This window comes from Acanthochromis polyacanthus, chromosome 7 (genome assembly GCF_021347895.1).
Source record: "Acanthochromis polyacanthus isolate Apoly-LR-REF ecotype Palm Island chromosome 7, KAUST_Apoly_ChrSc, whole genome shotgun sequence".
Lineage (NCBI taxonomy): Eukaryota > Metazoa > Chordata > Actinopteri > Pomacentridae > Acanthochromis > Acanthochromis polyacanthus.
This window is the reverse complement of record NC_067119.1, coordinates 1,069,052-1,095,702: the sequence shown is the minus strand read 5'-3', so window position 1 is coordinate 1,095,702 and position 26,651 is coordinate 1,069,052. Positions and strand designations below refer to the sequence as shown.

Genomic DNA, 26,651 nt, shown 5'->3' with positions numbered 1-26,651 from the left:
CTCACTGATCTGAATCGTTCTTTATCCCTGAATTAGGCCACGCCCATTCACATCATTAAAATCTTTCCACCATTTTGAATTTTTTACTAAACATCCTTTCGATCTTCGCTGATATGTTTGATTTTAAATATCCGTCATCGTGGTGCCATAACTGGCTACCAAACGTTTGTGGGCGTGGTCAGAGTCATTGAAAATGTTAAACATCAATGATTCATTCAAACTGGCACCAACTTTGCCAAAAGTGTGCAGCCATGTAAGCTGGGCTTAGTGGCATTTGGTGACTAGGGGGCGCTATAGTCCTTTTATTCAGGGCTACAAATATGAGTCTGCATTTATTCTGTCAGCAGCGTTTAGCACCAATTACCTGCATCCAGAGACAACGACACAGCAGTCAGAAAGAATGAGCCTGTTTATTAGCCCTCATGTTAATCATCATCATCATCATCACCCTCCTCATCCTCGGCCACCGACAGTCTCGTGGCTCGGGTTCATACACAACTCTATCTGTCAATAGAATCTAATAGAAAAATCTGCAGGTTACAGTTTGGACGTGTGTCCATTAGAAAAACAACAGAAACCATGAAACCAAAAGCTCCCCGCCCCCTGAAGGACCGGGGCTCAGGACTAGGAAGATCTAAGCCAGAGTGGACGGCCGGGTCCGGTCCTGGTTCTGGGACGTTGGGAGGCTCGGCGAGGCCTGGAACCGGACCCGGCCAGTATCGACCCGGTGGTTTTAATACATCTGGGGGCATTTTAAGCCCTTCACTACAGCTCTTCTCCCTGCTAGCCGCTACGCTAACAAGCCGCAGATCTTCAACACATCTGGAATCACACGGTCCGGTTACAGGCGTGTTGAACGGCAGCTTGTTAGCGTAGCGGCGACTAAACGGACAGACAAACACGGAGAGGAGATAGAGACAGTTAGCCTAGCAGTCTTGAGAAAATAACACATACTCAGCTTCTCTTTGCAAATCGGTTAGACACAACATGTGAATTAAACAATATCATTTTTAACAGGATAACAAAGAACATTTTTAACTGGAGAGCACCCGCCAGAGAGTGGAAATTTACACAAACCATCATCTCACTGACAAACTGAATATTCAGAAGAGGATAAACAGATTTAAATAGACCACCAAATAGGAGAACGCATTATTATCATAATTATGATCATCATCATCGTCACGCACACAAGAAGCAGAACCACTGATTCCAAATTCAACTCAACAACAGCCAGAAGTCCCTCAGCAAGACAAACCTCTCTGTGGTCCGACACGGAAAGCTAGCAAACACAACACTAGCAAACACAGGGCTAGCAAACAACGCTAGCAAACACAGCACTAGCAAGCACAACCCTCAGATACCAAACAGCGTGAGCAAGGACAACGCTAGCAAGCGCAATGCCAAGCTAACAAATACAACGTTCAGCTAGCAAACAACGCTAGCAAACACAATGCTCAGGTAACAATGTTCAGCTAGCAAACACAATGCTCAGTTAGCTAACACAATGTTGAGCCAACAAAACAACACTCAGCGAGCAAACACAATGCTCAGTTAGCTAACGCAATCTTCTGCCAAAAAACACAATGCTAACACATTCAGCTAACATTTGTAAGTCAGATTCAGCTCTATGTAGCTACAATACACCGTTTTCTCTATGTCTTACCAACGAACACTCAGCCAATGCTAAACTCTCGGAGGCTTATTTGTTATTTGATGCTAGTTAAACTAGATAATTTGTGAGGAAGTCAAATTTAGATTAATTAGTAGAACTGATTGAATTAATGCTAATATTTCGCTGCTAACACCAGCACAAGATCTTTGTAGCTATTTTGTCTCCAGTTTGGTAAAAAGTATGATGGAATGAAAGATTTCTCTCACTATTTACGGTCTGTTTGATTTAGCTGAGTGCAGCAGATCACCAAGTTAGCGCACAAGTTAGCTAATGGCTATACACCAGACAAACTAACAGGTCAGTCACCAAGTTCATTGAGCTTAACATATGTCACATGTATATTCAGTAAAAAACACCAACATTCAACGCCTAGCATAAGTTCCAGACAGCACATCTTTTCTGTTAGCATTCAGCTATCAGGCACCACTCAGCTAATAAAGCACAGCTTGCAGCTAACAGAAACATTCATTCAGCTAACCCACAGCTGAGGTAACGCACACCTTTCTGCTAACAAACATCAATCAGCGAACTAGCACATTTAGCCAACACGTTAGTTAGGCTAACACACTGCTAATAGATTCTTTAACTTCATTCTTCAGCTCTGAACATTTCTCCCACAAAAGAAAAAAAAAACGGCAAAGCAGAAATGCAGAACTAGGTTACAACAACAATAATAAAGTTTCACTGTAAGAAAATAGCAATTTCCCGCCTTTTCGTAACGAAAGTGGAGGCGGGAAAACGTGGTGTCAGCTGGAGGTTAAACCCTGTGAGGAAGTGTTTGACCACAGAGAGATCTGGCTTTAGACAAACACAATATAAATCGTCATTTATTCATCAATACATCATAAAACCTAAAGAAATCACTATAGAGATACAGGAATAAGAACTATCATCAAACCAAAAGAAAACAAGAAACGCGTCATTGCACCTCCAAGATGGCGACTAAACAGGTAAAATTAGAACAAACAGACCCAGCGAGCACAGATTTAGTACAAAAAACAGTCTCTGACGGTAAAACATTACATTTCCATCCGACGCTATTAAAATATTTCTATGCCAAAATAAAAAACAAAAATAACTGAGAGTCAACACACACAATCTGACGCATGCTTTAAAACATTATCATAAACAAAATAATAATAATAATATCTGATTTTCTTACTCAAGACTGCTAAGCCTTATACCGTTTTCTTATCGGAAAATAAAACTAGACAAAATATAGATTATACTGGATTTGTTCTGTTCAAAGCCACACTGATACATCTTTAAGTTCAAGTTTGATAAAAAATAAAACAAAAAGAAAAACCAGGTCTACATGTGGAGAGACCAGAGGCTAGTCCAAAAAAATCGGCCCGACAAAATATCGACTTTGTAAGGTTAAAAAACAGAAAGAAAAGAGTTCGTGATTTTTCAGTTAATCCTTAGTTTTTCTCTACAAAAAGGAAGGAGGAAGCGGCAGAGCGTTGCTAGGAAACCCCGATTCGGTTGCCGTTGACGACCATCCGAGGCCTTCGCCGGCGAGGGGAGGAGCCTCTAGTGATCCTGGAGGGACAGGAAATGACATCAGTGTGTTTGACCAATCAGTGAACAGCAGAAAGCGGTGGCAGGTGCAGCCTCAGGTGAGTTACCTGTATCTGGGCGGGGTTCCACAGGTAGGGCTGCTGTCTGTAGTATTCTGCTAACGCTGCAGTGTAGTCTGGCACCGAACTCTGCTGGGACGACTGGCCTGCTAACACAACCAGTTCCACCTCATTACATCACTCATTACATCATCAGAACAGACGACTGAGGTCAAACGTGTCACTGGAGCATAAACACAAACTTGAAACAAGATAGATTTTGTGTAGAAACGTGATATTTGATGAGCTACAGCTGCTAGATGATAATTTCAGACTCCTGAGGTGCTTTTCCTTCTTTTTTAGTTTCCTAGCAGCTTCTGTTGGCCTCTCTGGTGTCAAATTCACTGTAAATCAGCGTCTCATCAACCCAAAGTCACCATACTGAGGCTCAGGTGTGTTACCTGGCCTGTAGCTAGACACAGACCTGGGATTCATGCCATTGTGGTGGATTAGAACCTTTGCAACATGCTAATCTTCACCTCTCTGTGAGGTGAAACGTTACAATGATCTACATGACCTGAGGTTCTTGAAGTCTTTCAGAACCTCCTAGAGAAGTTGATTTAGACGGTTACCATGACCTGGATGACTGGGAATCTTTACAACATGCTAATCATAGTGTAGAAACCAGCGGTTGTTGACTTTGTGACTTCTCTGGTAGGTTCTTGAAGATGTTTCACCTCCTACTAGAGAAGTCCTACGGTCACCATGACCTGATAACTGAGAATCTACAGACATATTTACAACATGCTGGTGTTCAGGTGTCTCACTCTGTTTCTTGTAGTAGTCCTCCCAGGCCTTACTGTAGTCTGTCATCAAGCTCTGAGGCTGGTTCTGCTGACCTGCAAACACAAACATCACAAACCTTCACTTCCTGCACCTTAAAAAGCTTCATTTCTTCCTCCAAAGAGCCTGAAAACAACCTCAACCTGCTCTGATGTCACTCTGTGGTGTCAGTAAAACTCCCCCCCACGGCCCCATCTGATTGGCTTTTACATGTTACAGTAACAGCCAATCACTGACAGCTATTGTTTACACACAGAGTGTAATTATCAGAATGGAGCTATAATAAAATCCTACTCAGTTTAACCTGAAGAACTCACTTGTTGGGGTCAGAGCAGCTGGAACGGATTCTGCTGACAGCACTAGGCTAATGCTAACACTGAGAGCTGTATGTCTTAGCCGGCAGCTAACGCTTGATTAGTTGGATTCACTTGAACTCTGTTCTGAGTGACTGCAGAGAAACAACCTGCAGAAACTGAACAGGAAGCACAAACTTCTCCACCAATCAGGATGCTAGCTGCTTTCACTGTGGCTAATGCTATGCTAACGGCTAGCAGCTAAGCTAGGAGGCAGCAACAGATTAGACTGAAATGCGGTCAATAATATTGCTTCAAAAAGTGGAAAATAAAAGTGACAGATGAAGAAAACTCAGACACTGCAGAAGACAAATTGTTATTGATCTCCATCGATCAATCAGTGAACAGAGAATATCCTAGCATCATGTGACTCTGACATCATCACTTGTTCCTATTCAGTTACAGTTGGTTCTTGACGTACATCGGAGTTCCGTTCCGACGGATCAAAATAAGTCGCTTTTTGCCACAAGTTGGACCTCCAGCGAAAATGTAGCCAAAGCCGTCACTATATGATCAGTTCTTCATGAATACCAACAACTTCCATGCATGTATGAATCATTTTACAAGAACATAACAGAATATGTTGACCTGTTTTTACAACTTGACCCATGTTGGTCGGTGTTTCTGTTCCCAATGTTTTATTCTGTCTAATTTCACTTCTATGGAGACGGCTTTTCTTTTCTTCCAAGCATCAGAAGAGTCTGACTTACGCTGGGAGCCATAATGAAGGACAAAAAGTTAGTGAATGTAGATGGAGTACAACCAGAGAATGGAAACAAAGCCGTCTGATAGCGCCACGTGATGACTTATTCATCCGCTCTGATCATCAACTAGTTCCACGAAACGATGAAACGCTGTAGGTCGAGGCCGCCGTAAACCGAGGACCCCCTGTATGTTGATCCCTACTAATGAAGTAACCCGTTTCTGAATGCTAGCATCTGCTGTTAATGTATGATGAATGCATTCTAGTTCCAAATATTATCAGTCTTGTTTGATCACCAATAATCAATGAGACAAAACAGAAAAACAAAAGAACAGACAAACCAGAGCAGCTGTACGTTGTGAATCCTAGTGAGTGTGTAGATGTGAGGACTTGCCTAGCTTCTTATAGTACTGCTCCCATGCTTTAGAGTAGTCCATCTGTCCTGTCTGAGCCACACTGTGACCTACACACAGACACACAAACGGAAGCTGAACTCACAGAATTCATTTTGTGTTTACACCTGTGCGTTTGTGTGAACCAACGTTGGGACTCTGCGACTCACAAAGTAAAACCAGTCTGATGTTTCCTCAGAGAATCATAGGTAGAGTAAATCATAGAGTCCCAACAGACTGGTTCTGAGTGTTCAGGTTCACAGCTGACAAACTCTACACCTGACAGTCCTTGTTCAGGGCAAAACGCTCAAAGGATGATCCAATGTGACTGTCCTGACTCATGTAAGGCTCCAAACAGTGAGAAAAACAATCTAGACTAGATACAACAAATACAAGACAAAATGACAAAAACCAGACACAAGAGGATACAAAATGTCACAAAATTTTAAAAAACGAGAAACACACTGACCATGAGGACAAATAAAACAACCCGAACGAGACTGAAAACAACAGAAACCAGAGAAAATCTTCTCCCAGGTTATAGAGATTGTAAATATAGAAACAGTTAAATATTTATAGCTATGGAGAGAATACTCAGAACTACTGGATAGAACTACACCAAGAAGACTGAAGAACCAAGAAACTCTGAGGAAAGGTTGTCAAAAAGCTTCAGTCAGGACGATACAAGAACATTTAAAGTTCCTGAAGATCTCCTGGAGTCCAGTGAAATCCATCATTAAGAAATGGAAGGAAGATGGAACATGAATAAATGTGACTAGAGCAGGACATCCTCAAGACCTGAGAGACTAGAGAGGGAGGCCACCAAGACTCTGACTCCTCTGAAGGAGGAAGAGACCAAAGAGGGAGGCCACCAAGATTCCTTTATTTTTTTCCTTTCCTTTTTCTTTTTTGTCTGCAAATCCGCTCAAAAATGACACCAAACAACCATGGCGTCATTACTTAAGCTTCATGCAATTTTTTTTCTTTGTGAGTGTGACCATCACCTGCCCTCATGGCAAATTAACCTATCATGTTTATTTCAAGATGTTTCCTACATTATGCCAATGACTCCTCTGAAGGAGAAAGAGACTAGAGAGGGAGGCCACCAAGACTCTATGACTCCTCCTCTGAAGGAGTTCCAGCTTCAGACTGTTCATCCAACAACTGCTGTCTGTTCTTCACCAGTCAAAGCTTCATGGAGACAAAGAGAAAGACTCTGATGGAAAAATCTCCAATTAAATGTGGACTAGAGTTCACCAGAAGACATGGAGACTCTGAAGACACCTGGAAGAAGGTTCTTTGGTCTGAGAAGACCAGGATGGAGCTTTATGTCCATCAGACTAGATGATATGTTTGATACCAAACACTGAACACCATCACAAACACACCATCCCACTGTGAAGCACGGTGGTGGAAGCATCATGATGTGAAGCACGGCGGTGGAAGCATCATGAAATGGGGATGTTTCCCAGCAGTAGACCCTGGAAGGTTCTTTGGTCTGAGGAGACCAGGATGGAGATTTTAGTCCATGAGATTAGACAATATGTTTTGACTAAACAAGGAGGTAAACTTTAGCGTCCAGATGTTCAGACTGATGGAGACCAACAGGATCCATGATGGAACAATGTCTGTCTGCAGTGTCTCGTGTGTGTGTTGTGTATCTGGTGTGTGTGTTGTGTATCTAGTGTGTGTGTTGTGGTACCAGGGTCTTGCTGTCCAGGGTTCTGCCAGCTGGTCTGGTAGGTATTTCCCCAAACTCCGGTCAGGAAGGTCTGCCCGCTGCCACAGCTGGAGAAACAAACATCTGGTGGGTGATAGTTTTATATTTCATCTTCATAAATCTACCTTCACCGTATCAAACAGACCAGACAGAACGTTCTTCGTTTGGACTAACTTTCATAGACTTTTATAAAAAAACTGATCAGGAACTTTACGAGAGTCTGACGTCATTATCAGACAGTCGGAGCTCCGACCACCAGAGGACATGAGGACGTTTCCTTACTTCTGGTGAGCAGCAGGACCCTGGGTGAAGGGACTGAAGCCAAACCCTCCGTTACTCATGATCCCTGAACCCTGCAGGAGGCCAGGAGAGGACAGTCTGGTCTCAGAATCAATTAAGTAAAGTAAACTCTGCCATTTAGACCTCCAGACCAACAGACCATCAGTGGTTTAAACCTGTCTGAGGTGCGTTTGTTTTACATACCCCGATCTTGTCATCTATAAGCTGGCGGGCAAGGTCCATCTGCTGGGCGGTGCCTCTGATGGTGAAGACCCTGGTGTTGGGGTCGGTGGAGGGTGGAGGGTTCCTCTGCAGCTCCACATGAGCTCCAGACTGCTGGTTAATACTCTTTATGGTTTCTCCACCTGCAGAAACACCGAAGTGCATCTTTAGCATCCAGGAGTTAGCGGCTCTGAATCCTCTGGTTTTTCAAACACGTTTATGTAAATCAAGACGTTCAGTTACTTTACAACACAGAACTCTGGTTCATCTCTATCCAAACAACACTGGTCAGAGGTCATTATTACAAAACAAAGATGGACACGTTGAAACAACTAAGATGTGATCACAGACAAGGCAGATAGTGACAAAAACAAGACAAAACATTCCCACAGAGAGACGACACAGTCTGAAAGAGACGCAAAACAACTTAAAGACGACATACAATGACCGTAGGAGCTTCAGAAGAAACCAACTGGACTTCTCTGGTATGTTCTTTCAGACGTTTTACCTCTTAGTCTTCAAGAACTTTAAGGAACTGGACTTACCTGGTCGGTTCTTGAAGACGTTTCACCTCTTAGTCTTCAAGAACTTGAAGGAACTGGACTGACCTGGTAGGTTCTTGAAGATGTTTCACCTCTTAGTCTTCACGAACTTAAAGGAACTAGACTTCTCCAGTAGGTTCCTAAAGACATTTTAAGTCTTAGTCTTCAAGAAGTTGATGGAACTGATAACTGATCTAAAGAGCCATTCCCAGGTCACTGTACCGGCTGTGTGTACTTAGACTTGTATGGCTTCATCTTTGAGACAAACATACACTACCAGCAGGATAAACCAGGTAGCTCAGAGAACGTGTACCTTTCTGAGAGGTGAATCGTCTTCAAGAACCTACCAGAGAAGTCCAGCTGGTTTCTACTGAAGCTCCTACGAACACCATGACCTGATGACTGAGAATCTACAGATATACAGGCTAACAGAAAGCATATAAGACCCTCTCACTGTAGACATAGTAAAGATGTAAACAGTTAAACATCTATAGGATGACAACAAAAGCACCACAACAGAACAGAAGAAAAATGAGAATCACTACAGGATTCTGTCATGGTGGCTAATCTAAACCACCACGCAAATCCAGTTCAAACAGGACAATCACAAAACTGCTCATTTTACTATAAGGATTTGAACATTGACAGTCTTTGTACAGTCAACACTGACTGCTTATTAAACAGTAAGAAGTACAGCAAAGTACTACAGCCAATCTACAGCACATTTTCTCACAAGCACGGCTGATAACTGGCTGCGATATCAATCAATAACTGATTATTTGTTAACAAAAATTAAACACAGTGGACTTTTCCATTAAGCTGATGCAGCCATGTTTCATCATGGACATTCATTTGATGAGAAATCTTTCTGATTTACACAAACAACGCAGCTTCAGTTGAGTCCATTAACTTCCCGCTGCTAGCTTAACCGCTACATCGCTCCCACTGAAAACCCCCTCAGCATCAACAACCAAAAACAAAAACACTAAATAACAATCACAAAACCGCCCATTAAACAAACCGAACCATTCACAGTTATTCTCCATCAAGGAATGATGGAGCTATGTGACGTCCGTCTGTCTGTCTGTCTGCAACATTACTTTAAAACAGACCAATGGATTTGGATGAAATTTTCAGTGAAGGTCAGAAATGACACAAGGACAAAGTGATTAGATTTTGGCAGTGATGCAGCTTATAGTCCGTATCCATGGATTTGTTAAAGATTTCTGTTCCGTGTCTCGTTTTTGTCGTTTCGTGTCTCGTTTGTCATTTCGTGTCTCGTTTTTGTCATTTTGTGTCTCGTTTTTGTCATTTTGTGTCTCGTTTTTGTCATTTCGTGTCTCGTTTTTGTCATTTTGTGTCTCGTTTTTGTCATTTTGTGTCTCGTTTTTGTCATTTCGTGTCTCGTTTTTGTCATTTTGTGTCTCGTTTTTGTCATTTCGTGTTCCGTTTTTGTCGTTTTGTGTCTCGTTTTTGTCGTTACAGTCTGAATCCACAGATTTTTAAAAAACTTTCTGTATCATTGTGAGATAGCAGCACGGCGTCACTGTAACCAACACGTGAACACGACATGATCACATGATTGTGATAAATTTATAGCTCTTATCAGACAAACTCTACCAAAAACTTAGGAGACACTTTGAACCCAAGTTTCACAGTTTTGTTTTTTTACATTTTAATGGTAAAACTATTGAAGTAAAAACCATATTAACATATTTAGGTGTGAGAATAACCAGAAGCTTCAGCCCTACTGGGAAATGTTGCTGCGGCTCATGGGTCATGCAGTATTCAGAGAGAAACTACAAGTTCGGCCAAATCTGATGCAACAGAAATTAGACTGCAACCATTTTAACGTCTGCGGCCCCAGAAATGGCGTCGGGTTGTTTGCCGAGGCGATAAAGCAGGCGGTGGATGCACAGTTAGTAAACCAGCAGCAGACAAACATTAACCAGCAGACAGACGGCAGGATGGCGCTGGACATGATGAAATGTGTTGACTCTGAGCTGCTCAGGTCAACCTGTCCTGCTGCTGACGTCTGCAACCAAACCCACCTTCAGGAAACCTGCTGCTGCTTCAACTGAATTCTGAATCCTCCAATAAACTGTTCCTGAATACAGCACAGATGGTTTAGATTTGGTGACCAGACCTGCTCAAAGGCAATCTTTGGATTTGTTGGGTCTCTTTTTATAATATTATCACCAAAATTACACTAATTATCCAGCAGAAACCATAAAAACAAACACTGATCAGACTTTCAGCTTCCTGTCAACACAGTGAAACATCTTTCTACACTTATATCTACAGTACACAGAGACAAAACCACCACAAAGAGACACAAAATATGACGGAAAACCACAACAAAAACAGACACTAAGTGATTCAAAGAGATTAAACTGTCACAAAGATGCATTAAATGACCACAATCAGACACAACATGACAAATACTAGAGAAAATAAGGCGCATAATGAGAAAAGACACAAAATGACAGAAATTAGGCAAAAATGACTAAATAAGACAAAAATAAGACAAACCAAGACAAAAAATGACAAAATAGAGACGACAAGAGAGAGAGTAAAACCAAAGCTACTGGATGAGTAAATAAATGCAGCTGAACCAGAGAACAGAGGAGGAAGTAGTTGGAGATCCATCCAGCATGGTGAATCATCTTCTACAGATGATCAGAGTAGAGAGGAAACATGGAGACAGAAAAACATCTACAGAAGGAGGACATAAAACCACCACAAAGAAACACAAAATGACAAAGAGAAGAAAAAGCCCGAAAAGACATAAAGAAGCCATAAGATGAAAGACCAGAGAAATAAAAGTGTCCCACTGGACTTGTAGAGCTTGAAAAAAATGGAAATAGTTAAATATGTAAAACATGAGGACAAAACAACTACAAACTAAACAGATAACGACAAAACAAAACACAAAATCGCCACAGAGACAAACCTGTCTTAAAGAGACACAAAACAACTTAAAGACGACACACAATGATCCACAAACTAACAGACAACAGATAAAACCCTCTCACTGTAGAGAGAGTAACGATGTAATCAGTTAAATGTCTATAGGAGGAAGACTGAAGGACACAATCAAACGGAAAGGGAACAGAACGCCACAAATTGGTGTCCAGGTTAGCTCCATAGCATCAGTTACCATGGAGATCTAGCTTTAGCATCAGTTACCATGGAGATGTCGCTTTAGCATCAGTTACCATGGAGATCTAGCTTTAGCATCAGTTACCATGGAGATGTCGCTTTAGCATCAGTTACCATGGAGATCTAGCTTTAGCATCAGTTACCATACCTCTAAAAAAAAAAAGGGGGGGGGGGGGGGGGGGCAATTCTTCTGCAACTTGATGGCATCACCTTTGACCAATCACACTTTCTGCACTTTTTGCACTTCCTACAGGTTTTTCCTTATGTCTGAATTCTTGCTTGTGTTGTACGTCGCTTTGGACAAAAGTGTCTGCTAAATGAAACTGTAGAATTGTAGAACTGTAGCATCAGTCACCATGGAGCTCTAGCTTTAGCATCAGTCGCCATGGAGATCTAGCTCTGATAGAGACCAGTCTGATGGTGGATATTCTGGTGTAAACTGGTTTAATGCCCCACATGTTGCTCATGTAATGATGACCTCTGGTGTGACATCATCACTAACGGCCAATCAGATCCATTGGAACCCCGGTCACCAGGTTCTGTCAGACGTTTACTTGGGTCCGCTATCATCTCTGAGGTTCTTCTCTCCTACCTTTACCGATGACCAGGCCACACTTGTCAGCAGGGATGGTGTAGGTGACTTCCTGAAGAGGACCAGGTGAGCCCATCGTCCATTCGCCTCGCCCTCTGACCCGCCCACCTCGCAGGGCGGAGCCAAAACCATCCCGCTCCTGCAGCGACAGAACATTCAATCAGACGTGGATGGGTTCTGTGCTGGTTCTGCTGGAGGGCTTAGGTCAGAACCAGGTTCAGGTCAGGATGAAAGGACTCTGATTGGCTACCTGAGCGGTCTGGATGAGCTCGTTGATGAGGTGGACAGCGTGCTGACAGCGGTCCGGCTGACCCATCACCATGGCAACACGCTCCGGACTGATGCCGTCATCTGAAGAACATGGGTTTTAATCTGGATTACATCACAGTCCTCCTTTACCTGCACCACACCTGTCCACACACACACCTTTCCTCGCCTCGTCTGCACCGAGCTGTTTTATTTATTGTTAGTATTGTTGGTTATTTGTTCTGTCAGCCCAGTTTAATTCATACGACCAGAAAAATGATCTGGCCTAAAGAAACTGGTTTCATCTGGTTCTCCTGCTGTTAACACACCAGTCAGAAAATATATTATTTCGGCATAAACAGGCTGGTTTTAAACTACTCTTAAATAGCATTACTATCAAATAAACCAGCATTAAAACCATATTACAGTAAACAGACTGGTTTATGATTGGAGAACACATCAGATTGATCAAAGAAAAGTCCTTAATGTGAGTCATTCTGGTGTAACACACTAATGGGTCACTTTAATCTGGATTAAACTGATGCAAACAGACAAGGTTTAATGTGGTTAATGCTGATTTAATTACAGCAGGCAACAGATAAAAACAGGTGTAAACAGACCAGTTTAATCCGAGTTAACAGAACAGCTGCAAACTGGGTTAGAGTTAAATAAATGGACTAGTTTAACCTGGATTAAATTTATCTAAACAGATATGCTTTAATCTGGATCATAGTTACATAAATGGACTAGTTTAATCTGGATTAAACTGATGTAAACAGATCTGCTCTTTGATTAAACTATATTTATTTATTTGTTTATTATTTTAACCTTTTAGTCTGGTTTTAGCTACTTGTGTTATTTATTTATCGTGTTTTTACTTTTTTACGTCGGCTTCAGTCCGGTCTGAAGTCTTTTATTCTTTGTATTTATTTATCTTAATTTTTATTGCTCTTATTGCTTTTATTTATATATCCTATGTATTTTTATTTATATATCCTTTTACTTACTTATCTTAATTTTGTATTGCTTTTATTTATATATCCTATTTTTTCCATGTTACTCTGTTCCTTATTCTCTGGTGTTTTCCCCACTGTGTGAGACAGCGTTTCCTCAGGTGTTCTTAATTCCTGAGTTTGTGTGAGTGTGTGTTTATGTGTATTTGTATGTGTGTGCGTGTTTGTTTTTATATCTCTTGTATTAAGTGCTTTTAATTGTTGTATTGTTTTATGTAAAGCACTTTGAGCTGCTCCCTGGCATGAAAAGGGCTTTATAAATAAAGATTGATTGATTGATTGATTGCTCTAAACTGGATTATAGTTACATAAATGGACTAAAGACATGTAAACAGACGTGTTTTAATCTGGATTCTAGTTAAATAAATGGATTAGTTTATTCTGGATTACACTGGTGTAAACAGACCTGCTTTAAACTGGATTCGGACTCCAGCATCGTTCTGGATCTTCTTGATCATTTCTCCGTTTCTGCCGATCACGATGCCAACAGCGAACCGTGGAACTGGAACCTGGAGACAGAGAACCAGACGTGAACCTCTGTTCTATGACAGATATCTGAGGTGCGTTTGTTTGTTCATGTCGTACGTCCAGGCTGGCTCCCCCCAGTCGGGCGCTGAAGTCGTTACGTCCCGACCTGAAATCTCCGTCTTTCTCCCGGATCACCTCCAACACCAGCTCCCGGGCCGCCTGGAGGAGAACGTAGAACCAGGGTTAGATTCAACTTAAAAGATGTTGCTCTGGAAGAACCGATGAGTTCTAGACTCTTCAGAACACTTTGGGTTCCCTCCTCAAACTGTTCCAGACCAGTTTCAGGGTCCACCTGTGGTTACATTTAGTGATGTTCTACCCATCTGGTTCTCATGAGAAGATCCAATCAAACACTGAATGAATCTACAAAGTTCTGTTGAACAAACCTGAAACATCTCGTTCCCCAGAGCTTCAATGTTGTCCAAAAACCTTTAAGAACAATTTCAAGGAAAAACTGTATATTTGTGAGGTCTGATCTAGAACCTCATCTGAGCTAAAAAAAAAATGTTACCTGATCTGGAACCTTCAATATGAGCAAAAAGTTCTTCACTAGAACTAGAACCTTCAACCTAGAACCTGTGACCAATACTAAAACCTGCTTAATCTAGAACCTTTTACTCGACCTAAAACCTGTAACCCAAGTTCAAACCTCCAGCCTAATCTAGAACCGTCTGGTAAAACATCAGAACCTTTTACCTGACCAAGAAGGTGTAACTCAAGCAAAAACACGGCATTGAATGTAGAACCCTCTACCTGACCTACGAACTGTAATAAACATTTGTCTGCTCGAGAACCAAATACTTGACCTGTGATATTAAACATGAATACAGAAACTTTTCACATGACTTACAAACTTTTTCCCATTTTTTTATCTAGAACTACCAATGATCTATGACATTCTACCCGACCTAGAGACTTTAACCTAAATTGGAGTATTTCTAACAGAAGTATTGTTTTGTTTTGAAGATTCATGTCTACGGTTGGAACTAAAGGTTCTGGAGCTGAGAGGTTCAGAGTAGGAAAGTCTAGAACTACTGATTGACACTCTAATCAGCTGCTATTTGGACCCGAAACAAGAACAAACCTGTAGAATAACACCTAAACCAATCCTGCAGAACGTATGGTTCCCCAGAGAGTAGTGAAAGTACCTGCACTTTGTATGGGTCTCCAGAGATGCGAAGAGGTTTGTCGGCTCCCGTCGGCATCGGACCGTCCTGGATCATCATCATCTTCACCCCGGCTCGCTCCTGAACAAACAGAACAGAACCCACCACGGATCAGCCACAACATGAAAACACAGTGGAAGGTGGAGAACACTGATGATCTGGTTACTACGGCACCTGTTAGAACGTATGGGACTTAACTTTGGACCCAAACCAACTTAAGCCTGTTTAACCTCAGGTAGAACTTACTCCGTCAGCTAAAAGCTTGCTACCTTCTGACTGACCTACGATCTTTAACCCGGGCTAAAATCATTTCTAATCATCCTGAACCTGAGACTTGATCTAGAACCTAATTTAAGTTACAGCCTTTTCTAGAACCCAACGTACACCTTTTCACTCGACATAGAACGTACTGACTGAGCTAAAACTTAGAGACCTTAACTCAAACCTGCGCCCCAAGCTAGAACCTTCTACCTGGCCTAGAATCTTTCATCTGTCATAAATGTTATCTTATCTAGAACCTCGCATTGTATTCATTCTTTTACCTGACATAACAAACACCCTGTTATCTTATCTAGAACCTAAACTAGTTGACATTCTTTAACAGACCTTACACCTTGCTACCTCATCTAGAACCTTTAACCTGACATAACACCCCGTTATCATATCTAGAACCTAACTTAGTTTACAATCTTTTAGCTAACATAGCTAGCACCCTGTTATCTTATCTAGAACCTCACCTTGTCTACAGTCTTTAACCGACCTTCCACCTTGCTACCTTGTCTAGAACCTTCAACCTTCCTTCTGTGGTACTCCACCTGCAGCTGTTTGATGGTGTCTCCTCCCCGGCCAATCACCAGCCCCACTTTGCTGGCCGGGATCAGCATCTCCTGCACCGAGGCCCCGCCCTCCCCGTCGCCATGGAAACCGGGGCCATTTCTACAGCGATCCACGATCTGGACCAGCAGCCGCTTCGCCTGCCTGAGAACACGGTGAGCGACTGCTGTCAGGATCTGGTTAACATTTTCTCCATCAGTCACTCATTAATGTCTCGTTTTTCTCTTTGTTTTGACTTCAATTTGAAATGTTCTTCCAGAGGTTCTTAACCTGTGGTTCAGGCCCTCCAAATAGTCAACCGGCAAATCTCCTGGTCATGACATGATTAATGGAAGAGAAGAAGCTTCACAGAACTTCAAAGTTTTCTTTAATCTTTGGACTTCCATGAAATTAAATAAATTAATTAAAATGACTTGAAGCACGACAAGAAGTCACGACTAGACGATTTGTTTTGTCTTCTAAGGGGACAACAAACCGTAGAGTTTAATCTTTAACAGCATCTTCTACTTCATAAACTTCTAAAAACTGAAATCTGTAGTGCAGCTTTCTGATACAACAAAGAAAAGCTGAAGATCTTCTCAAACACGTTAAACATGTAAAATGAAATCAGTAATATTCTGTTTGACTGTCTAAAGAACTCACTCAATGCTCTCTGGAGTTCCAGTCAGGGAACATGGCCTCTCCATCAGACCTCCACTGTCTGCAAACACACGCATGGACAAACATCAACACAACGGGCTTTTAGAACCAGAAGGAAGCTGAATGCAGCTGAACAGGCTGTTACAGAAGATCTACGGTCCTGGACAGAAGTTTTAGGTTCCTTGTCCAGATCCTTGACGTCTAAACTCACCAGCAGCGATCTGGATCTTACAACCCGACTCCAGCTGGATCCTGGTGATCTGTTCTCCTCCTCTGCCGATAACTGGAGAAGAACAGAGACGAAATGAGATCATCTCAAATGTTCCACAGCAGAAGAATTTAAGACTTAAGGTTCCAGTCTGAGGATCGTGTGAAGTTCTAACTCAGATGTAAATGTTTCTGACTGAAGTGACCAAGGTTCATTTAAATGAAATGTTCTGAGTAAAATGCAGCGTTCCTGTTTAGGTACAAATGTTTTGGGGTGTTATCTTTAAATAAAATTGCCAAAATCACACATTTCATCGGCTAGAAACTCTAAATACAGAATATTTTCAACTTCCTGCTGACGGTCTTGTGTGACTGTGGATAAATGAACCAAATCTGAGCCTAAAATAAAGACATTTATGCAACATCCCTTTAATCGACACGCCTAATTTTAAAATTTTCAAAAAATAAACTCTGCGCTCAAACCAGAGTCTGTCAAAAGCACAAAGTTCTGCAGCTCTCTGACCAACTCTTCAACCACAGAAAGATCAACAACCAAATCTTTCACCAAAACAACCACAAAAAACCTAAAAGTGAAGCAAAACTACAAGAAAACTACAAGAAAATTACTCAGAATTAGTCAAGAATGACTTCAAACGTGTGTAAAGTGACTCAAAATTAGTCCAAGATAACTGGAAACTTATGCAAAAATACTCAAAATTGTCTAAAACAACTAAAATCACTAATATTGGCCTTTGAAAATGGAAAACAAGTGCAAAACCCCCAATCCAGGCTGGTCTCGTGTCTCCATAAAGTTCCTGTCAGTGTATATCTATGGATGAATCCATGTTTCTACTAAATCCAGTCTGTGGTCCACATTTCTCCAACTGTTGAGGCTCTAACATCAGTAGAATCGGATGAGTAAAAGTTTGACCAGACAAGGTTCCAGTTTTTTGCTCTTCCAAACTGAAACGTCCAAAATTATTACCATCTATCTAAAATGACTCAACATTTGTGCAGAATGACTTAAAATTTGTTCAAAATGGTGTTGAAAATGATTCTGAATCTTCCCAGAATAAGATCAAGGCCATACAAAGCTACTGAACATGAGACGGAGGCCAAACACCACAGAAGAAAAGTGAACAAAAGCTGAGATGGAGAACTGTGTTCCCTGAACTGACTGATCCATGGTTCTAGACGAGGTTCTGGTGGATGGAAGACGAACGGTCTGGGAGGTGATACTCACTGAAGCCCACCATTCTGTCAGGAACCTTGTAATCCTCTGTGATTACCCTGCTGCAACACAAACACACACATTAGCACCCCGCTCACACACAGACCCACAACCACGGCGAGTATGTGCGTCGATAAGTGATTATGTTGATGCGGCCCGCAGGAGGACGGATCTATAACACTTATCACACCTCCACACACTCGCCTCTATTTGCAAACGGGAATATGAAGCTGAGCGGCATCATTATGTGCTGAGTGTCTGATCAATAAGGAGTGCTGCTGTACCTTTGATGGCCCATGGCTGCGAGCTGGTTACCTACTGGGAGACAAAAACCCCAATTAGACAGAGCGAGGCTGAAGGAGCTGCTGACATGTTCTAAATAGATCACTAAATGAGGGCTGTGGGGCGGACACTCAAGGGCGAGGGTTTAGGTCTGTAGGTGAACGTTCTAACTCCAGAGACTAAAGGTTGGACGGGTTGTAGTTCAGGTTAAACACCGTAACTCCAAAGACTAAAGGTGGGACGGTTCCAGTTCTACATTCTGATTTCAGATCCTAAAGGTTAGACAGGTAGTACAGGTTCTACGATTGAAGGTGAAACATTCCAACCCCAGAGACTAGAGGTGAAACAAATTGTAGTTCAGGTCCTTGGTTCGTGGGCTGTCGGGTAAATATTCTAGTTCTAGAGACTAAAGGTGAGACACAATGTAGTTCAGATTTAAAAACTAACTTCAGAGACTAAAGGTCAGACAGGTTGTAGATGTAGTTCAGGTTCTAGGTTCTTGGGCTGTTTGGTAAATATTCTAGCTCCACAGTCTAAAGGTTAGACAGGATGTAGTTCAGGTTAAATGTTCTAACTCCAGACACCAGGGGTAAGACATTGTAGTTTAGGTTCAACATTGTAACTTCAGAGACTAAAGGTGAGACAGTTTAGGTTCTACATTCTGATTCCAGATCCCAAAGGTTAGACTGGTAGTTCAGGTTATAGGTTGTTGGAGTGTCGGTTAAACATTCTAACCCCAGAGACTAAATGCAGGACACGGTCTAGATTAAACATTCTAGCACCAGATGCTAAAGGTCAGACAGCATGTAGTTCAGGTTCAACATTTTAGCTTTGAAGATTCATTATAAGACAAGTTATAGTTCAGGTTTCAGGTTCTTGGGTTGTTGGCTAAATATTCTAGCTTCACAGACTGAAGTTAAGACAGGATGTAGTTCAGGTTCAACACCCTCACACTTGCAGCAGTCCTTACCTCCGTCCTCTCCGGGTCTCTTCTGTCCGGGGTAGTACAGCGAAGGCTCAACACTTCCTGAGGAGCTATTGAGGTGGGACATGGCTTCTCCTCCCATCTTCCCCACCATCTGAAACACAGGTAGAAACAGCTGTCACACCTGGATCAGAACAAACACCTGGTCAGGTAAGCAAGTACGGTTTCAGGTCACGACAAACAGGTCAAATCCTGAGTCTAAACCGGCATCGGAAAAGCCAAGTTCCAGATCTACAACAGGTCTACAGTCAAGTTCCAGATCTACAACAGGTCTACAGTCAAGTTCCAGATCTACAACAGGACTACAGTCAAGTTCCAGATCTACAACAGGTCTACAGTCAAGTTCCAGATCTACAACAGGTCTACAGTCAAGTTCCAGATCTACAACAGGACTACAGTCAAGTTCCAGATCTACAACAGGTCTACAGCCAAGTTCCAGATCTACAACAGGACTACAGTCAAGTTCCAGATCTACAACGGGTCTACAGCCAAGTTCCAGATCTACAACAGGACTACAGTCAAGTTCCAGATCTACAACAGGACTACAGCCAAGTTCCAGATCTACAACAGGACTACAGTCAAGTTCCAGATCTACAACAGGACTACAGTCAAGTTCCAGATCTACAACAGGTCTACAGTCAAGTTCCAGATCTACAACAGGTCTACAGCCAAGTTCCAGATCTACAACAGGACTACAGCCAAGTTCCAGATCTACAACAGGACTACAGCCAAGTTCCAGATCTACAACAGGTCTACAGCCAAGTTCCAGATCTACAACAGGTCTACAGTCAAGTTCCAGATCTACAACAGGACTACAGTCAAGTTCCAGATCTACAACAGGTCTACAGTCAAGTTCCAGATCTACAACAGGTCTACAGCCAAGTTCCAGATCTACAACAGGTCTACAGCCAAGTTCCAGATCTACAACAGGACTACAGTCAAGTTCCAGATCTACAACAGGTCTACAGTCAAGTTCCAGATCTACAACAGGTCTACAGCCAAGTTCCAGATCTACAACAGGTCTACAGTCAAGTTCCAGATCTACAACAGGTCTACAGCCAAGTTCCAGATCTACAACAGGTCTACAGTCAAGTTCCAGATCTACAACAGGACTACAGTCAAGTTCCAGATCTACAACAGGACTACAGTCAAGTTCCAGATCTACAACAGGACTACAGTCAAGTTCCAGATCTACAACAGGTCTACAGCCAAGTTCCAGATCTACAACAGGTCTACAGTCAAGTTCCAAGTAAAGACAGAGTCCAGGTCAACACAGGTAAGACCTCAATCAGGTCTAGAGTCAAGACCAACAACTTTTTAGTAAAGACCAAAAAGTCCAAGTCAAGAACCAAGTAAAGACCAACAGGACCCACAAAAGACCAACAAGTCCAAAGTCAACTGAAAGATAATGTCCAACATGTTCCTAGTAAAACTCCAAGTAAAGCTTCGAGTCAAGTCCCATGTAAAGGCTATCGTGTCCCAAGTCAAGCTCAAAGCAAAGACCAACAAGTTCCAAGTCACGTGTGAAGACTACTAATCCCAAGTCAATTAAAAAGCAAACCCAACATGTCCCTAGTCAAATTCCAAGTTAAAAACTGCCAAGTCTCACAAATGAAGTTAAAAAGGGACCAACTAGTCTAAGGTCCAGTCACAAGTCCAGTCCAGGTCAACACAAGTCGATCAAGGTCATCAAGTACAAAAGTCCGGATACACAATCCCAAGTCCTGCATCAAGACTAACAGACCAGAGTCAACAAGTCAGTGTGGACCAAATGTGATGATACATCAACTCTATGAAAACTACAGAAGTCATGACAGTTTGAGGGTTTTAAACGGATCTGAATTTAGCACCAGAACCAGAGCAAAGATCAACAACAAACTGCAGTGAGTGTGGCGGTGGAGGCCTCAGCAGACAGTTTAACATCAGACTGTTGTTTCCTCCTCCTCACTGCAACCAACTGGATTCCTAATAAGGCTGCAGAGTTCCTGCTGCAGACTCAGACATGACCAACAGATACCAGATAGCTGGGATCACGTACAACTGCACATGTTCCCACAGCAGAAACTCACTGAGCTCTACGGTATCATTCCAAAACAACGACCCAGAACCGTCCAACCAGCCAGTCAGGAATATCTTTAAATAACCACAATGAGACGCAAAATTAGACAAAAACAACCAAATAAGACAAAAATAAGACTTTAAGTGAGAAAAACAAGCAAAAAAAAGACACAAAATGAGATAAAAACAACCAAATATGACAAAAATAAGATTAAAAAAAACTACAAAAATAAGACAAAAATATGACAAAAATAAGACATTAAGTGAGAAAAACAAGGCAAAAAATGACAAAATGAGACAAAAACAACGAAAAATGACAAACATAAGATTTAAAAAAACTACAAAAATAAGACAAAATTTGAAAAAAATAAGACAAAAATTACACAAATAAGACACAAGTACAAAAATAACACAAAAAATTACAAAAACAAGAAAAACATGAAAACAAGACAAATAAATGACCAAAACTAGACACAAAGAACCACAAAAAGTGCTCCAAGCTAACAGAAATTAGTCTCATTTTCTGAACGTTTTTGAAAACCGTGGGACTAAATGTAATAACGAGGAACACTAACATGTCCTCCACTTTAGAGATTTAAACCATGATCATAAAACACATGAAACACCAGGAAGGAGAGAGAAAACAAGCTTCTAGTACAGAACAGCAAGAACCACATAAAGTAAAAGCATCTTACTTCAGGAACCAAACGTCTGACTCTCTAAAACACATCTAACCGTTAACAGTTTTATAGCCTCTGAAGAAGCTGACCTCCGTTCTGCTGTTTGGTTTTTCTGTCTCCATTTTTGTAGTTTTTAGCTCATTTTCATCTCCCGTTGTCTCCTCCTTCTGTAGATGTTTCTCTATCTCCATGTTTCCTCTCTGCTCATCATCAGTAGATGTTCCTCCATGCTGGATGGATCTCCAACAACCTGCTCCTCTGCTCCGTTTATCTCATTGGTTTTCCTCTCAGTCTCCCTTGTTGTCTCCATTTTGTCATTTGTTGTCATTTTTTCTGATTAAACCTGTGTGTCAAACAGAACGTCTGGGTTTCCTGACCTGCAGCTCTGCAGAACTCGACATTCTGAACCCAGGTTCCTCCAGCAGATCCAGTCTAACGTCAGCAGAACGTTGACGCAACGTTTCATGTTCTGGTTTTTCTCGTCTGTCTGTTGACAGTAAAGTCAGCAGCTGCTCCACATGTATTAGCAGTTAGCTGCTAGCTCACACACACAGCTGAAACCTTGAACGTTTCCAAGATAAAGAGTAAAGTGTGCAGCTCAGCGACACACGACAGCTTGGTCTGCTGCAGCTGAACGCACCTGTAAACATTTGTACACACCTGTAAACACCCATAAACACACCTGTAAACATTTGTACACACCTGTAAACACCCATAAACACACCTGTAAACATTTGTACACACCTGTAAACACCCATAAACACACCTGTAAACATTTGTACACACCTGTAAACACCCGTAAACACACCTGTAAACATTTGTACACACCTGTAAACACCCGTAAACACACCTGTAAACATTTGTACACACCTGTAAACACCCGTAAACACACCTGAACGCAATTGTACACATCTGCAAGCACCTTTACACACACCTATACACATCGGTACACATCTGAATGCTTCTGTACACACCCGTAAACACACCTGTACACACCTGTACACACCTGTAAACACCTGTAAACACACATAAACACACATAAACACACTCACTGTGCCAAAACAACTGCATTTGTTACTTTTAACCAGGAGACCGAAGAAACTTTGCTGCAGGATTCGGTTCATGAGGAACACAAACGTTCTGCTTCATGCAGAGACGAGTTCAGGTTGAAGTGCTGCAGGAACTCAGAACCAGAGCAGCTGGAGGAACAATAAGAAGAAGAACAACCAGGGAACAGAGGAGCTAGTGGCTGGAGATCCATCCAGCATGGAGAAACATCTTCTACAGATGATGAGCAGAGTAGAGAGGAAACATGGAGATAGAACATCTACAGGATGAGGACACAACAGTTGTATAAAAAGATGAACACACTGAAACAACCAAACTGTGACTCTTAACTACAAAAACATGTTTGACGGCTAAAAAGTCACCAAACCGACCAGAAAAAGATGAAAACAACCTAAATGTGACACAGAACTACAACAGAAACACAAAAAGACAAAAATGTGACGCACCAGTGAGGAAACAACACAAAAACTACAAACATCCTCAAATAAAAGTTCACAGCAGAGATATTGGACCGACGCTGGACAGGAGGTCTCACTCTGTTGGACGTAGAGACGAACAACTAACCAGAATATGACCCAAACATGGCCGACATGATAATAGGAAGCACCAACCAATCAGAGCTTCAGCTTTACTTCAGGGAAAACTAATGCAGAAACTGCTATTAAACTGAAACCACTTCAGAACATCTGATCATCAGAACATCGATCAGGACGAGTAGTGAAGCATCTTCACCTCATACACTACCACCGTTACCCAGGAAGTTATCCACGAATAACGATGCTGCCGCCACCGTGCTTCAGACTACTCATTGAAAAAGAAAGTATTTTGGGATTTTTCCACTAAATACTAACAGGAAGTGAAGGTCAGCTTGTTGCTTCCAGCTGTTTAGGACTGTTTCCTCTGAGTTCACTAAAAACCTGCAGCATTTTGTAGCTTTTTGTCTCAGTTTGTGGGTATTTTGTAGTTTTCTGTCTGTTTGTGGTAATTTTGTAGTCCTTTCGTGTCAACCTGCAGCTCCTAAACTAACCGGTTAGCCATCCTGATAAACAGGAGGAAAGTCTGTGTTCACTGATTTTTATTATTGTCTAGAAGATAAGACTGAACTTTATTACTGTGCTGAAGGAACTTTTTTATGGATATTACTCAGAAAACCAAACCACGCAATCAGAGAAATTCAGTGTCTGATGAAAAAGTTAAAAAAGTTAGGACAAATTACTGAAAATAAAAAACTGGACTCTACTGGAATAGAAAAGTAAAACTCGCAATAACAATCTGTCAGGATGCTTCCTGTCCTGTACAAGTCTCAGTTTTACCGTTGGACTGAAAACGTTTCACTTTAAACACAGTCTGAGCTAAAAGCAGCGACGCTAACGGACAGACGTGGAAAACTTTGAGATGTCTGAAGTGATTTAGAAACCTTCTCCACATTTCAGCTCCAATACGGATCTAAAAAACATCCCAGAGAGCAAAAGACACAGTTTGAAGAGAATAAAACACCAGCTGACATGTCCGCAGCGATAAAAACGGGGTGCGATTCAGAAGAATGTGTTTTAAATTCAGTTTGTTGTTTCCAGCTGTTGACCAGTTTTTCCTCTGAGTTTGTTAAAAACCTGAACCAGGTTTAGCCCAAAACAAAACCAGACTTTGCCGTCTCCAAGTCAGATTAATAGTAAAGTGATCCAGATTTTAGTTTGTTGCTTCCAGTTGCTGAGTTTGTTAAAAACCTGCAGCGTCAGACGTTAGCCAGATTTCTTCGGTGCCGTTTCAGGGTTTCTCTTCTCTTTTTGTGGTCATTTAGTGTTTTTATTTAGTCCTTTTTTAACAATCAGGAATAAGTGACAACATAAATGCAAAACAACCACAAAAAGACGAGACGTTACGAGTTTAGATGCAGCTTCTAATAAACTCTCATGTGGATCCTGCTGCAGGTTTTTAATGACCTCAGAGGAAACAGTCCTAAACAGCTGGAAGCAACAAGATGACCTTCAGTTCCTGTTAGTATTTAGAGGAAAAGAATGACTGTCATGAATCTAATCTCTCATTTTGTCACTGTAAAGTTTAACTTTGCCGCTTCGGTTTGTAACGGAAGTAGGTGTTTTGCGAACTACCTCTGCTCTCTGCGACGGCTTTTTGGGTGAATTTCAGAGCGGAAATGTAAAAAAAAGTTTCCAAAACTGCAGTTCAGTCGTAACACAGGAGCTGCAGGGACTCTTTGGAAGGTGGAAACCAACATAAGAAGACAGCATAACCAACAGAAGAATTGGTTATAATCCACGACCCGGAGCAGGTAATAAAGGAGTTTAGTCAGTTTTTTACCAACAATTAACTCAGAGGAAAAACTCCTAAACAGCTGGAAGCGATGAGCTAAAACCTGGACGACATTAGTATTATTTCTGAGCTGTTCGTCATCGTAAAGTTTAACTTTATTGACATTTCGGTTTGTACCAGGCGTACAGCCGGTGTTTTCTGATGTTTTTTGGGTGAATTTCAGAGCCGAAACATAGAAAAGGTTTCCAAAACGTTTCCTACAATCCTGGTTCAGGTTTTTAATAACCTCAGAGGAAACAGTCCTAAACACTGGACGACATTAATAATATTCTGAGCTGTTTGTTGCTGTAAAGTTTAACTTTAATCACATTTCAATTTGTAACAGGTGGAAAGCTGTGAAGTTTGTGATGTTTTTAGGTGAATTTTGGAGCTGAAATGTCTAAAAAAAGTTTTCAAATCTTCAGTTTTTCTGGTGTGTGTCTACAGAGCAGCTTCCGCTGGTTCTGGTGGAGCCGGGTCCAGGTGGATCCGGCTCCACCAGAACCACCAGAACCAGGTGAGTAAAGTCAGACTCCACCAGGTGAGTGCAGTCAGACTTTCCTCGCCTGGTTCTGAAGGTTCTGGACCAGCTCAGTGAGTGACAGCAGCAGCTCGGAGCCTCCGGGACCAGGCAGCGGGTTCTGGTGGGACCCGTGGACCGACACACCTCCTGCCCTATGTGGGGCTGTTGCATAACGAGCCTACTTTCTAACTTACAGTAAACAGGCTATAGGCGGAGGGGGTCCGGCTCCACGTGAGCTCCAACCGGGCCGGGGTGGGGGGACACAAACAAAAAGTCTCGCCCCCCGAGTCCGGTTCGGGGCTTTTTCCGCCGTGTTTCTGCCCCTCGGCACCAACAGGTTGCCCCAGCCTCAGTGACACGTGTGGCCAAACTTCTGCCCCGCTCCCCCCGCCGCCGCTCTCCGCCGCCTCCCCCCGCCGGGTCCCGCTGCGTTCCCTCCGGGGTGACAGCTCCACAAACTGTCCCCGAACTAACTCCCGGACCGTGTCGGCCCGCGGCGGAGCGTCCCGAGTCCAACTCCGGACCGCTTTCCGAGGCTAGTTAGCATGCTAACTGTGAGTGTGAGTTGACGGAGCGCCGAAGTTCGGAGCGGTGGCGGCACAACAGTTCGAATAAAAGTGCTTCGGCTCGACCCAAACAGCCCGGTTCGGCCTGGAGAGGGTGCGAGCCGAGCCCCAGTGTGGTTGTTACCTGCCGGGCCCTCTGTAAGACATCGGCCAGGCCGTCAGACTTCAGCCCCGGCTGGTTCATCGAGGCCTGTCCCTGCACCAGCTCCGCCATCATAGCGCCACTAGCCGCTAGCCGTTAGCAGGATTAGCTCCTGATGCTAATGGAGCTGAAGC

At 42.4% G+C, this 26,651-nt stretch overlaps 1 protein-coding gene across 9 annotated transcripts; it reads right to left on the bottom strand.

Annotated features, from left to right (window-relative positions):
- Window positions 1-391: 391 nt before the first annotated feature.
- LOC110966754 (far upstream element-binding protein 3-like) lies at window positions 392-26,651 on the bottom strand. 9 transcript variants are annotated; one of them, XM_051950474.1, is made up of 19 exons: window positions 26,500-26,651; window positions 19,159-19,267; window positions 18,191-18,221; window positions 17,919-17,965; window positions 16,680-16,751; window positions 16,472-16,529; window positions 15,811-15,973; window positions 14,978-15,076; window positions 13,887-13,988; window positions 13,708-13,810; window positions 12,293-12,393; window positions 12,043-12,181; window positions 7,729-7,889; window positions 7,528-7,598; window positions 7,228-7,313; window positions 5,528-5,596; window positions 4,062-4,133; window positions 3,304-3,404; window positions 392-3,217 (listed from the first exon to the last, which is right to left on the bottom strand). In XM_051950474.1, the coding sequence occupies exons 1-19, from the start codon at window positions 26,590-26,592 to the stop codon at window positions 3,209-3,211; spliced, it is 1,686 nt and encodes a 561-aa protein (XP_051806434.1). In that variant the 5' UTR covers window positions 26,593-26,651; the 3' UTR covers window positions 392-3,208. The 9 variants fall into 9 exon arrangements, with proteins under 9 accessions (XP_051806434.1, XP_051806432.1, XP_051806431.1 ...); XM_051950472.1 differs by having other exon boundaries at window positions 17,919-17,968; window positions 26,500-26,650; XM_051950471.1 differs by having other exon boundaries at window positions 18,191-18,224; window positions 26,500-26,649.